This window comes from Passer montanus, unplaced genomic scaffold, assembly GCF_014805655.1.
Source record: "Passer montanus isolate IOZ18808 unplaced genomic scaffold, ASM1480565v1 scaffold30, whole genome shotgun sequence".
Lineage (NCBI taxonomy): Eukaryota > Metazoa > Chordata > Aves > Passeriformes > Passeridae > Passer > Passer montanus.
The window spans coordinates 7,338,045-7,350,707 of record NW_024367708.1 but is presented as its reverse complement, the minus strand read 5'-3'; the positions used below and the strand labels follow the sequence as shown (position 1 = coordinate 7,350,707).

The 12,663-nt window shown below is 39.9% G+C and overlaps 1 protein-coding gene across 3 annotated transcripts in view; it reads right to left on the bottom strand.

Annotated features, from left to right (window-relative positions):
- The window catches only part of NDFIP2 (Nedd4 family interacting protein 2), a 44,917-nt gene extending 36,982 nt beyond the window's left edge, over positions 1-7,935 (bottom strand). The window contains exon 1 of one of the 3 annotated variants that reach the window (XM_039714599.1): positions 7,823-7,935. In XM_039714599.1, coding sequence (XP_039570533.1) covers positions 7,823-7,858 — 36 coding nt within the window. In that variant the 5' untranslated portion in view covers positions 7,859-7,935. Of the gene's footprint in view, positions 1-6,369; positions 6,505-7,822 lie in introns of those variants that run through there. The other 2 variants (XM_039714598.1, XM_039714600.1) reach the window with 2 other exon arrangements.
- Between the last annotated feature and the right edge of the window lie 4,728 nt (positions 7,936-12,663).

Below are 12,663 nucleotides of genomic sequence, written 5' to 3'. Positions count from 1 at the left end.
AGAAATTTTATTGCATGTGTACTTAATTAAAATAAGCCTAGCAAAAGAGTTTCCTACTAAACAATACGGCTCAGTAGGTCAAAATGAAATAGTTATTTAAATAAAATATAAATTAGAGGATACTATTAAACAATAAGAGCAAACTCTATTCTTATTAGCACGTCAGTCATGCTTGACTTTTTCAGTATAACCTATTTTTTTAGTAATGGAAATGGAGTAGTTGAGCTCCTCAGCTTACAGAGATAATACAAACAAATTTCAACAGCTTAAAAAAACACACCTACACAACACCAGCTGAACACACTTATTGTGAATTGCAAGAACAGGCTCTACTGAAAAGATTTCCATTTTGATTTGTAACTCACACAACGCTTATAAACATTCAGGGTCCTTCCTTTAAAAAAAGCATGTTTAGGTCTCAATAGGCAGTTGGGAATTTTTTCAACACTACTGTTAAAGTGCTGACTGAGCATTTCAAAGCAATCTGACAAAATATGGGGCACAAAGGACAATTCTCTGGACCTCTCAATTGCCAGTGAGATAATGCACACACCTGAAAGCAGGCACTTTCCAGCAGGTTGATTATAAGGCACCTAAAAAAAAAAGCACACAAGAGGTACACAAGAAAGGAACATAAGCCACACTGTTCAACATCAGCTGTGGCCCAGCACTGCAGGGATTTAGTGGCCAGCTCCTTTATTTGAATTATGCACTCATTCTAGAATTTGGAACAGATTTTAAGGAGCAAACAGCTTGTGCAAGTCTTTTTTCCTAACCATTTATTCCACGTATTTGATGCAAGTCAATTTTATGACCACAACTCTGGAGATTCAATTAAGAGCCTTAATGCTTCAGTACATTCCTTGAAAAATACCTTAAGGAGTTTTTCTGTTAAATTTCAAGATATGACAATTGATTCATAAGTACCATGATCAAAATGGACAACTGGCCTCAGTATCAGCCAAGACCCCGATCCCAACTGTTTCATTTTTTACCAAAGGCATCACTTATTCCTCAACGATGACAAGTGTTAATTACACGAACCATTGCCAAAGCAATGTTCATCCACCAGCTTGCACCACTTTAAAAGAACCCTAAAACTCTGTCCTGCAGGATGGAAAGAACTGCTACCATAAGTATCCTCCTTTCAGTAACTTCCCCTCAAGGTCCTTTCCTACATAATCTTTTCAGATTAATCAGGGAAAAGCAAAAGCATGTTCAGTAGCTGAAGCTACATATATATCTTCATCAAGGACATGATTCTAACCTCCCCTACAAGAACAATCAGTGAACATTTGTAGGATTAGCTTCAACAGGTAAATATTGCTCAAAGCTAAAATGGACAAACCGTGTTTGTGAATATGTTAAGTTACCCCGCAATGGTGGGGAGACCAACTTTTTGGGGTGGCTGAGGAGTAAGTTAGACTATCTCAGTTTTAGGCTAATCTTAGCCTATGATAATGGAAACAATACTTAAGTGGAATAAAGAGTTACATGTTAAAATGGAAATTTATTTTTCACTTTCACTAAATCAGACATGCTCTGAGTGTGGGCTGTGCCTGAAAAGACTTAAGCACAAACCAGAAAAAGTTAGTCATTCTCATTAAAAGCACAGCTGGTGAAGGGGGTGCCCAATTTACTAAAATCAGCTACTTGTGACAGTACTTGCCCAGGAAGTGGGAGACCTAAGCCTAAGGCAGCTCAAACCCACAGTGTTGGCTCTGCAGTAGTTCAGTTTCAGTAGGAAAAGTTGGCAGTACCTGTCCAACTCTATAAGTTGCCAATTTTTTCTTTTTTTTTTTTTTACTCAATCTCTTAGGATTGTTTTTCTTCTTCATTTGAAAATGGCTTCCCTGATTTGAGTGTACTGGTATATGTTCATTCCCCTTTTCAAAACAGCTAGATATCTAGAGGGAGATTTGAGGCTATGAAACTTTAGAAAATACTGAAATCTACGACTAAGTTGAACACTAAAGTCTCACAAAGTTAGGTGTGATGACATTACCAGTCACCACATCTTCCTTGTTTTGTCAACACTGTCACAGGGAAGAAAGTTTCAAAATATGCCTGTAATTAGCCATTTGTCAAAAATAACTCAATTTCCCCATCTAGAAGACTACTACTAACATTTGTTATTAATGCAGTGCTTGATTTCTCAGATTATCCTGATATGATCCTTATTACATTTTTCAGATACAAAGGAGCTGAGAGAAGGCTTACAGCTTCTCCTTTCTAAAGTGCCACAGAAAGAACACCTAGTTTGGCCATAACACAGCTGACTCCTGCTCAGAACCCTGCTATCTGAAGTTAATTTTATTCATGTTACTGAACTTTTCTAATATGATTAGAAGACTTACTAGATGTGACATGCATGCCAGGGCCTGAAGATGCCTTTTTACATTACGTGACTTCATGTCACTGCACAGATCAGGTACCTCTTTTTTCAAGCTTCATGCATCTTTCAAGAATCTAAAAATCCCCCAGATGCACAAGATAGGCTCAGCCACACCAAAATCTTGCTGCCACTAGAAAGGCCAGTCCCGCTCCCAACCTCTCCTCCTGTACTACCTTTGCAAAAATCCAACCTTAGATTCTGGCCTACCAAGACATTTGATGAAAAACCTGAGTGGAGCAACCCAGGTACATTTTGCTGGTTTTACTCTTTTTTTTTCCTTTTTTTTTTTTTTTTGCTCAGTATGGTGAAACTTATGAAACTAAGTGAATCGGTGTTCAAAATTGCTTAGGTCATTCTGTGCCCACACCAAAAAGAAAGGCAACTGCCCACATAAAAACCCAGAAAGTTACTGTAACCATTGATGTTCCTGTTGTATCAGTGAGCCAAGGGTTTCCTCCTATGAATCAGCTGCAGAGCAGGGTGTTATGTCTGTGGCCTTCCAAGACAGTAATGGCAATACACAGTTTAACAACCCTGCTTTGAATTTACACAAAAAGTATTGTATCTGTCCAGTACCTCAGCACCTTTACTTAGAAACAACATACAAAGAGACTTGAAGTTTATTTCCTTGTTTGTATAAAATGAGAAAGTACTTGTAAATTTAAATAAGAAGTGAAAAAAGTAAAATGTAGTCCTTTAAGTAATAACTGCATTCCTACTGTATCTGCAAATGTTTCAACAGTTACAACTTTTCCTGTTTGTAGCAGGATTCTTCATTAAAAAAATAGCAAAAATATTTATGAAAAATATTAAAGCTATTCCTTCAAGAGAGAAACTACTGTTTAATAAACAAATTTGTAACAGGTAAGTGCTACAAAAATAAATTAAAAATTTTAAATGACTAATATTACAGTCCAAAAAACAACTAACATGCAAGGACAGATCATTGTCTGAAGCATGATTTACCTCATTTCAGGAGAGCCTCATTTGGTTTTCTAAGCCATTAAAAGTCTAATCTAGGCATTTCATGTGCAAAAATCAGTGCAATGAAAAGTTCTATCTTCTTATGACTGAGGCTCCTACCACTAAAAATATCTGTGCAACTATCACAAGCAAACAACTGTAACACTTATCAGTTAATGCATCTTTCCCCAGTATTTTTCAGCATTATAAACTTAGTGCTCCAGATGCAGAATTTTATCTTCCAGTTATGACATCACCCCATATCTGTGGAAAGTAACAGAATTTCCCTAAGCTAGCTTGAGCTGTTCAGTAACACCAATTATATAAGAGTTTTCCTAAGATAATAAATACTGTAGAAAATACAGTAGATATACAGATATAAGCTAGCAGTCTTACATCAAAGCCATAGAACTACCTACATTTGGGAGTTTATTTGCTAATCACCATTAGGCTCAGTCCCCAGAAAAGAAAGAAGCAAGAGATTTTTCTTTGCTCACATTTCCTGTGTAGGTTGACTTTCATGAAAGTTACAAAGACAACTTGACTTTGATCAAGGTTTTTAACAAAGTAACATTGGGAGAGTAAAGAGCAACAATGGAGGTATCAGATAGAGAAAATAAAGCCTTATCTTTGTTTTTTGCTACAGTGTTTACAGAACAAATTTTCATCTCTTAGCCCCATTTCTATAAGCACACACAACTTATACAAGACTAAAATCCCTTTTAAAAAGCCACAATTTCTTTATCTCTACATAGTGCCATAAACAGCAGGCTGCCATCAGAGTCTTGCCTCAACCATCACTTACAAACCCCACCAAAACCAAGTGCTACAGTGGCATGGCAAGTTCAGTAACAGCTGAACTGACATACCTGCGGAGAGCTGCCTTTGGCCCCACCCAAATCTGTTTGTTACTTTCCCATTTTACCATTTACCTGTTTAGCTCTGACCAAACCCTAAGTCAGACTCAAGACTACCTGACCCCAAACTTTAATCAAGAAAGACTGGTTATTATAATTCATGAGCAGTACAGCTTGTAAGTCCTGCAGCCTTCAATACAATTTCTGTCCTTAAACCACTCTCACATGCACGTGAAGTATTCCCTCATGACTCAGTTATCTGGAAAGACACATTTCTAAGTAAAAAAGGCAACCTTGAGCTTTATGCTTAGCTTCTCTCTCAGTTTCATGTGCTGCAGAAAACAGCTGCATTTCCTCCTCTTTGTTCCCATACAGATTCACAAAGCATCATTCCAATCACTTTTTCTGCAAACAGGCTGGACTAGAAGCAGATGTTTCGGACAAGACAGTAATCCTATTAAGGTCAGACGACAAAGAACTAGAAGGTAAAAACAATCAAGAAAATGACTAGTGAAGAATTTTTATTATCATTTTCCTAAACTTGATGCCTTATCCAACAAAGAGCAGAATAGGGGAAGAAACAGAAGAAATACAACAATAAGCAAATGATACAGCGAACTGACTTGTACCTGCAAGGAATGTCAAATGTAAAATTTAAGACACATTCACCAACAGGAATGCAGTCATTCAAGTGACTAAGGAAAAGAAATAGGAAGTAAAGCAAGACAACAAAGGTTGGCTAATTTACTTCTAATGTCATAGTCCTGCAGGGAAGCATGACAAATTCTTACCCATCAATTATTTGTCTTTTTGCCCTACGAAGAGAGACAAAACAGGAGGGCCAGAAAGCAATACAAATCACACATGCCCGGGGCAGAGAGTTACGTAATGCTGACGTACTGCCTGCTCTTTGCTCACAGCACTTACTTTGCTGCAATTCCAAGTACCAGCTTTTAACAGCTGCCCGGTTTGAACACTTTTAACCTGCTTTGTAAATAAAAGGCAGACACACAAAGAACAAGATACAAAATGAAGCTTTAGAGCTATTTCCAACAGAGATATAAATAAGGAAAGCAGAGGGTTAGCTTTATGATGAGAAATTTTCTGTTTCATAAGAAGTCATAGAACTGGCTTTTTGTGCTAAAACTCAAAACTAAATTGCCTGCCAATCTAATTTAATTTACTTGAAGAACCCACAAATAAAAAGAGAAAGATAGCTCCTTCAACTTCACTGAAGTGCTACTACCAGGAAACACGAGTCAGTAATTCTTTTATAATAAAAGACACCTAGAAATCTTTCTATTTAGAAGAGAACTTGCCCTGAAGAGAGTCAGACTAGCGAGAAGTAAAGGCAAAATAGGTACAAGCAGGGCCAAAAAGTATTTATTATTAATTGTGGGAGAAAGAAAAAAGAAAAAAAAAACAAACAAAAAAACAAAAAATGAACACAGTAGAACTGGCCAGATTTCACAAAACTAAATTTATAAAACATTCATAAAATGTGGTTTTAGCTGTATCAAGTCATCTTTTTTTTCCACATTTTGTCTACAAAAACTAGGACACAACCATAAAATCTGCAATAATCTATTGCTCAGTACCTATCACAGACATTATATAAGCAAATACATCACAACACTTAAGATCACATGCTTGAATAATCAGCTGCTAATTAAGTATATCTGCAATTGCCTTGTTCCTTCCTTTCTCTGACCCAAAACAGTAAGTAAACAACATGACAAAAAATCTCAGTCTTCAGCAGTCAGATATAACAAAGAAACTAAAACAATATGCTCCTTCCTATGGGGAAGTAATCAGTAAGGCTCTGTTTTAAACTCTGGAGCAAGCAGACTGATTTATAACAAATGACTACACAATTTAATGTACACAGCAAACTGAGGAGGCCAACTCATGCAGACAAACATTAAGCTAAGCCCTTTTGGAAGGCCACACCAAATAGTGCTTACCCAAAGCTGGGCATCTGTACCATCACAGAAAGTTCCTAACAAGCATAAGACCAAAATATTACAGAAACAAATTATTTCTTCATGTGTTTTTGGGGTTTTTTTAAACTCCTTTGAGTAACAGTAACTAAATACCTGTCTGACCTCTAATAACATTTGCTCTTTAAAGGCCTTTTAAAACATGCCAGGTTACCTCAGGCCTCGAGGAAGATAGTGTTTGTAGGCTCTCAAGAAAATGCTCTGCCAGCATTTTTCTTCTCTGTTGCAGAGAAGAAGGAATGACTTTAGGACTTCTACTGATTTCGAGTTATGGAAGCACAGTGCCAGAAAAAAAGCAGCTGCTGACCAACTACCACCCTAAAGGCATACGTCACAGGGTGTGTGGTGTGTTCATCACCTCTATGACAATCCCTGCATCTAAGTGCCCAAAAGCATACAGAAATGTAAGGTGCTGTAAGACTATCAAAATAAATATTCCAAATACAATAAAAGTGTTTCCTATTCTTTTTTCTTAAATCATAACCTAGGAACAATCTGAATATAAATACCACTATTTACATATGCACAGATGTAAGTGTGATTACTTCTGGGGACATTCTTTTCACTGCTCCAGCTGTAAAACACAAACACTAAGATAAATAATTCAGGATTTAGCTAGAAGACTGCGGTAGAAATTTGAATCACAGAGAGTAACAAAGATTTCAGACTTCCTTATCTTTACATTCAGAGCAAAGCTATAAAGTACAAGGAGTTTAAGGATAAAATTTAAACTTTTGAGGAGACTGACTACACCTAAGTAATTTTTACATCCAATAATCAGGAAAGCTTACACATTTTGAGTATAATTGACCTTAAGCTAATGACTGCAAGATTTATGTAACTGACATTAAACTAATGACTGCGAGAAACAAACAGGACAATCAATTCGGGCAGGATGAAAATCTTTGTATTGTAAATGATGACTTCCGTGGTTAAGTTCAGGAACAAAAGAAAAACTGGTCTCAGCGACCCACAGAGCTGCACACCATTCTTGAGAAGAGTCTGTTCGTTCATGTGCATACACACAGACACACACACACACTGAAGGTCAGTCTCCTCCCTGCATTTCACACTTCCCTCCCTCGCTCCAATCTTCACACAGGCCTTGCACTCTATCCCTGTGCCAGACAGCTAGGGGCTTTTAGAAATCACAAGGTTTCAGCGGCTCGCTCCACGGCACGTACTTAGCAGAGACAAGGACCCCTGTCCCTTCCTCCCCCGGCTGCTCCTCCTCGGCCGCGCTCTCCCGGGAGCCGCCACCCGCTCCCGGCAGGGGGAGGCGCCCGGGGAAACCCGCCGAGCCCGGGAGCCGGCGGGAGGGGAGAGGGCAGCGGGCAAAGGCGGCTTCTCGAGCAGGCCGGGCAGCCGCCCCTCCGAGGCCGGGGCTGCCGGAGGGCACGAGGGAGACAGCCCCCGCCGCCCGAGCAAGGCCCGGCTGTCAGAGCCCCTCCGCGCTTGGCCCCGGTCCCGGTCCTGGTCCCTGCCAGAACCCCCGCGTAGGAGCCGAGAAGCGGGGCCGGGGGAAGGGCGCCCCGGTCGCACCGCGCCCCGCCGGCCCGAGGGGCGGGGGGAGGCGAGCGGGGCCTCGCCGGGGACGCCGCACTCACCACTTGGTAGCGGCTGACGGGCTGGTGGTGATCCATCCTGGCCGCCCGCCGACACGCACGGGCGCGGCCGCAGCTCCTCCGACCTGGCGCCGCGTCGCTCGGTCCGTCCTCCCGGGGCGCTGCTGCCGCGGCTGCACAGAGCGGGTCTGGCTTTCGCCGCTCCTCGCTCGGCAGCAGTGCTCTGAGCGGCTGCTGCGTCCCAAGCACAGGCCTTGCCTGGATGTTTATCGCTATTGATCAGCATTGCAAGAAAAAGTACAGTATGGCACAGCAGACATACGGGGGACCCGGACAGCGATTTTGAATAGGCATCTACCTAAAGTGATTAAGAATCCTGAGCCCCTTTGCCTGTTGTTCTTGTGAAGGCAAAGCATCGTTCTGTGGCAAGGAAATGTGATTTTCCTCTTTTCTGTTCCTCTTAAAACAAAATATTCAGATGTTTATGACCTCCTGGAGTAAAACCAGTTACAAACGCCTGCACCCATAAAGGTGTATGGGGTGAGGCTGACTCATTTCTAGGTTCCCGAGCTGCCAGATGTGTACCTGTGGCACGCAACAACTTCAAATAGCCGCAGATTCACCTCTTGGCTGCAGTGGAGAGGAGCGCTGCTCTGTAGCTGAGCTGCAAGGCAAATGCTCTCGCAAGCCTGGCTTCTCGCTGTCACTGATGGCCGGCACGCAGAACTTTATCCTGCAGCTCAGGTCGCCACCTTTCCGCAGCTGCTGGCCGACCTGAGCAGCAGGTCGGTGCTCCTGCGGCAGCCCGGGCGCGTGGGAGGGCAGGGAAGTGGGGAGCGAGCTCCATTGTTGGAGTTGTGTTTCTAGATGGGGGTGGGAGCGGAGATAAGCAGGATTATAAGGGAGGAGGAGGTGGAAGCGTGAGACGCTGTGTGCGTGCCTGGGACCTTGCTTGCAGCCCATACCTGGCTAATGCAGCAGTCACTAAAGCAATCCAAATGAAAAGAAAAACATGTTTGGAAAGTTCAGGCCTATTCTGTTGGTTGCATTTGTTTTGTTTCTCTGTTACACATCAAAAGCACCAGCAGTTAGGAAACAAAGCTAGTTAGAAATGGATGGGTTTCTATAGGATAGAAATGAATTAATATTATTTTCCTAACAGGATTTTCTCCTATTCCTTCATTATACATAAATGTCTAATTATTCTATCCTTAAAGGAACAGTTATTAGCAAAAGGTCATCTTGAGTTTAAGAAAATTTGTACAGAGTATTGCAGTGAGTTTCAGTTACCAAAACCTCTTAATTATATTTCCAGATTTCACGGGACATGGAGACTGGACCATTTTTGTAATTAGTTTAACATCTTCTTTATCGTTAGCAACAATTATCTCCAAAGTAAACTTTTTCTGAAGTGCTGCATGTGACATCTCGGCTCAGGAAGTTGTCACCTGATCTCCATGGCTTTTTAAGTGTTGTGCCTCAGCTCTGCCATACAGTCCTAGAAACTCCAACTAGTTAAGAGCTGGCAAAAGGAATTTGATGCTGCAAATGCTGGAATACAACTGAGTAAGCATTTATTAAGATGTAACCTTCAGTTTTGAACTCATGCAAATCATGTCTTTTAAGGGCAGAAAGGACAATAGGCGAGAAACAAAGTGTATTTAATAGGAAAATTGGAAAATATTCCATAGTGCTTGGGTAGAGTTGGTAGAGGCAGGAGATGATTCAGTAAAGATAATACAGTTGTGCATGGAGAGAGGGAGTTTCATATTTAGGGACAAATTTTGGATGGATGGTCTAGCTTATATACTACAGACACCAAACTTCTCTTACTTTGGGAATATATATGTAGTTATGGGATTTATAACAAAACAGGCCATGTGACTAATTTAGGCTTTAAATATGCCTTCTTTTGATTCTTATTCTTTCTGGAACATCAAAATAAAAAAAAGATCGATTCATTTCTTTCAGATTTGTCTATTTTCAAAATAGTGTTATCAGTATATTTTAATTTAACTATCTGATTACAGAGTTTTTGACCATGGCATAATATTAATCTATAATGCAAAGAAATTGGCAAGCACTAAGGTTCATTAAAATCACAGAATGGTTGGGGTTGGAAGGGACCTCTGAGGCCGTCTGCTCAAGCTGGGATACCTGGAGCAGGCTGCCCAGGACCAGAGGGTTTTTGAATATCTCTGAGAATTGAGTCTCCACAAGTCTTCAGGGCAACTTAAGTCAGTGCTCAGTCATACGCACAAATTCCTGATGTTCAGAGGGAGCCTCCAGTGGTTCTGTGTGGACTCATTGTCCTGGTTTTGACACTGGGCACTGCTGAGAAGAGCCTGGCTTCATCTGCTAAGCACCATCCCATCAATGTATACAAATACCCTTCAGATATTTGTGTATATACATTGATGGGATCCCCTGTGAGGCATTTCTGCTCCAGGCTGAAGGGCCCCAGGTCCTGAAGACTTGCTTCACAGGAAAGATGCTCCAGTCCCTTCTTCACCCTGGTGGCTCTTTGCTGGACTCTCTCCCATGAGTCCATATTTCTTCTGTACTGTCTTGTACAGATTATATATTGAAAGTAGGAAATGTGTCTTTCAGAAGGGCTAGGACTTTATTACTTAGATGAACAAATCATGTGGACTGTCCTATTGACTAAAACTCTTGAATGCTAGTTTTAAGATTTACATTTTTATTTTGACCTTCTTAAACCTTTACAGGCCTGCAACTACAGTAATGGTTAGGACTCTATTTTGGATCCTGAAGAATATTTTTCTGTCGAAGAACTGTATTTCAAGAAACAGAAATAGTGCTCTAAAGAGCATGTAATCAAAATAGTTTAAAATTTACATTTAAAAGGAAGTATTGCTTCAGTAATTTTTTTTTTAGGAAAAAAGAAACTTAATTGCTGTTAGTCAGCAAACTTACAACAGTTTAAACTTTGTTCCACCATGAAAATGAGCCAAGAAAAGATTCTGCTTGGCAACAACAGCTCTTGCAAGCCCAGTTCTGTGAAAAGTTGTCTTGAAGGATGGCATCTGAATTCAGACAAGTCTGAACTTAATTGCACAAAGGCAAGGACTGTTAGAAATTTTAATCTTGTTTTTCATTCATTATTCAATCAATGGCCAGCAAATAAAATAGCACACTATTTATCTTTCTATTTCTTCACCAGTTTCTTCTTCTTCAGAATTTGCCTTCATTTCTTCATTCAAATTTTTAAGCTTTCTTATGGAACTTACAGAGGAGGTAGATTTCAGAACTAAGTTAATTTTATCTTAACAAAGATATATAAACCAAATACTTATATTGGTTAAAATACAAATATTTATATTACATTTATAGTACATAATTTTGTACTATTTTAAGTAAATGTAGAAGTTACTATAGTAGTTTACTTGTTGTACTGTATAAATAATTTAAAAATTTAAAAATAAAAGCTGTACATACCTTTTCAAAACCTGGGAATCAAAGTAAAATTTCAGGTTTTATAGCTTGTTTTTATACTTTTAGCATGTGTTTTTAAATGTCTAATACAGATAATGTCAGTGAGAAATAAATAGTTTTTTCCCAAATGTAAATCTAATGAAATTAATGTACTTAATTTACTCATGGACTGATCCTAAAGCAGGCTGTGAATTTATTGTCTGTATTTATTTTCCTCTGTATTTTCAAACTCCTTTTATAAGCTATTTGGTTTTAGTTCTATGTTCCTGGTTATGTAAACTGCACAAAATTTGCAATCTTTCTATGGGCTTAGATAGTTACTTTAAGCAGGAAGTTGGCTTAAACAAACCACTGGGACTGAATTTCTTAGAAAGAAACAGCAGGACTTTGGCTTGGTTTTCTTTGTGTTTTCTTCTCCTTTTTTTAGACAACATAGGCAGTGCCAGAGCCATCATTAGCAGGAACACTGGGCTACTTGTAAGATTTTGTAGCCAAATGTAGATTTTCAGTTACCTTGTCATCAGTTGTGTTCAGTGTGTATATACATGTGTACAGACCTGAAAACCAGGCCTTTGGATATTCCAAATACCATGCAGATGTGTCTGAACCAGGTTTAAAAGTCATTACTGCAACATAGAGCTCAGGCTGGGAAATATCTCAAATATTTGCCTTGGTCTAGGACAGATTTTGCAGCCTGCATGGATCTCTTTACTGCTGCAGCTATTTCCTGCTAAGTCACAGAGACAGATCTGAACTAGCTCAGCTGCATTCTGACAAGCTCCACACAGCTGTGCATTGCACAGCTCTACTTTGTCTAAGCTGGTAGCATGGTTAGATTCCTACATCTCTGTTGTCTCCCTTACAGGCTACATTAATTGCCTTGCTGACTACAAGCACAGTTAAAGCAGGACACCACAGAAGTGAAGGAACACCATCTTTTAAAAAGGCTTCAGACAAGTTCAGGGAGCCAGTGCTCACATTAGCAGCAGTACAGCTTCTTCAGTACAGCTCAATGGTTTTGCAAGGAGAAAAAAAAGGCATAATGAGCTGCCACTGCAAGATGATTGCTTAGCCAGTTCTGTGCAGTGAAAGCTGTGAGTCTAGGGGAAATGGTACAGAATCCATAAATAAAGGCTGAGGCAATGTGTGCTTGTCTCAGAGTAGATTCTTCTTAAAAGTCATATTTCCACATAATGTGACACATTGAGCATGAAGAATGAATGCAAAGGCTGCTGGTGTTTCACACAGGTGACAGAGGAGGGTGTAGCGATGAGAAAAAAGAACCTGCCAAGTCCCACCTTTTTGGAGAGGCACATATACATGACAGAAGTCAGTTTAAAGCAGGAGAATCATAGGCATAGACACATGAGTGTGTGCCAGTTTGAAGTTGTTCATTTTAAAACTAGATTCTCTCTTTAAAATTAATT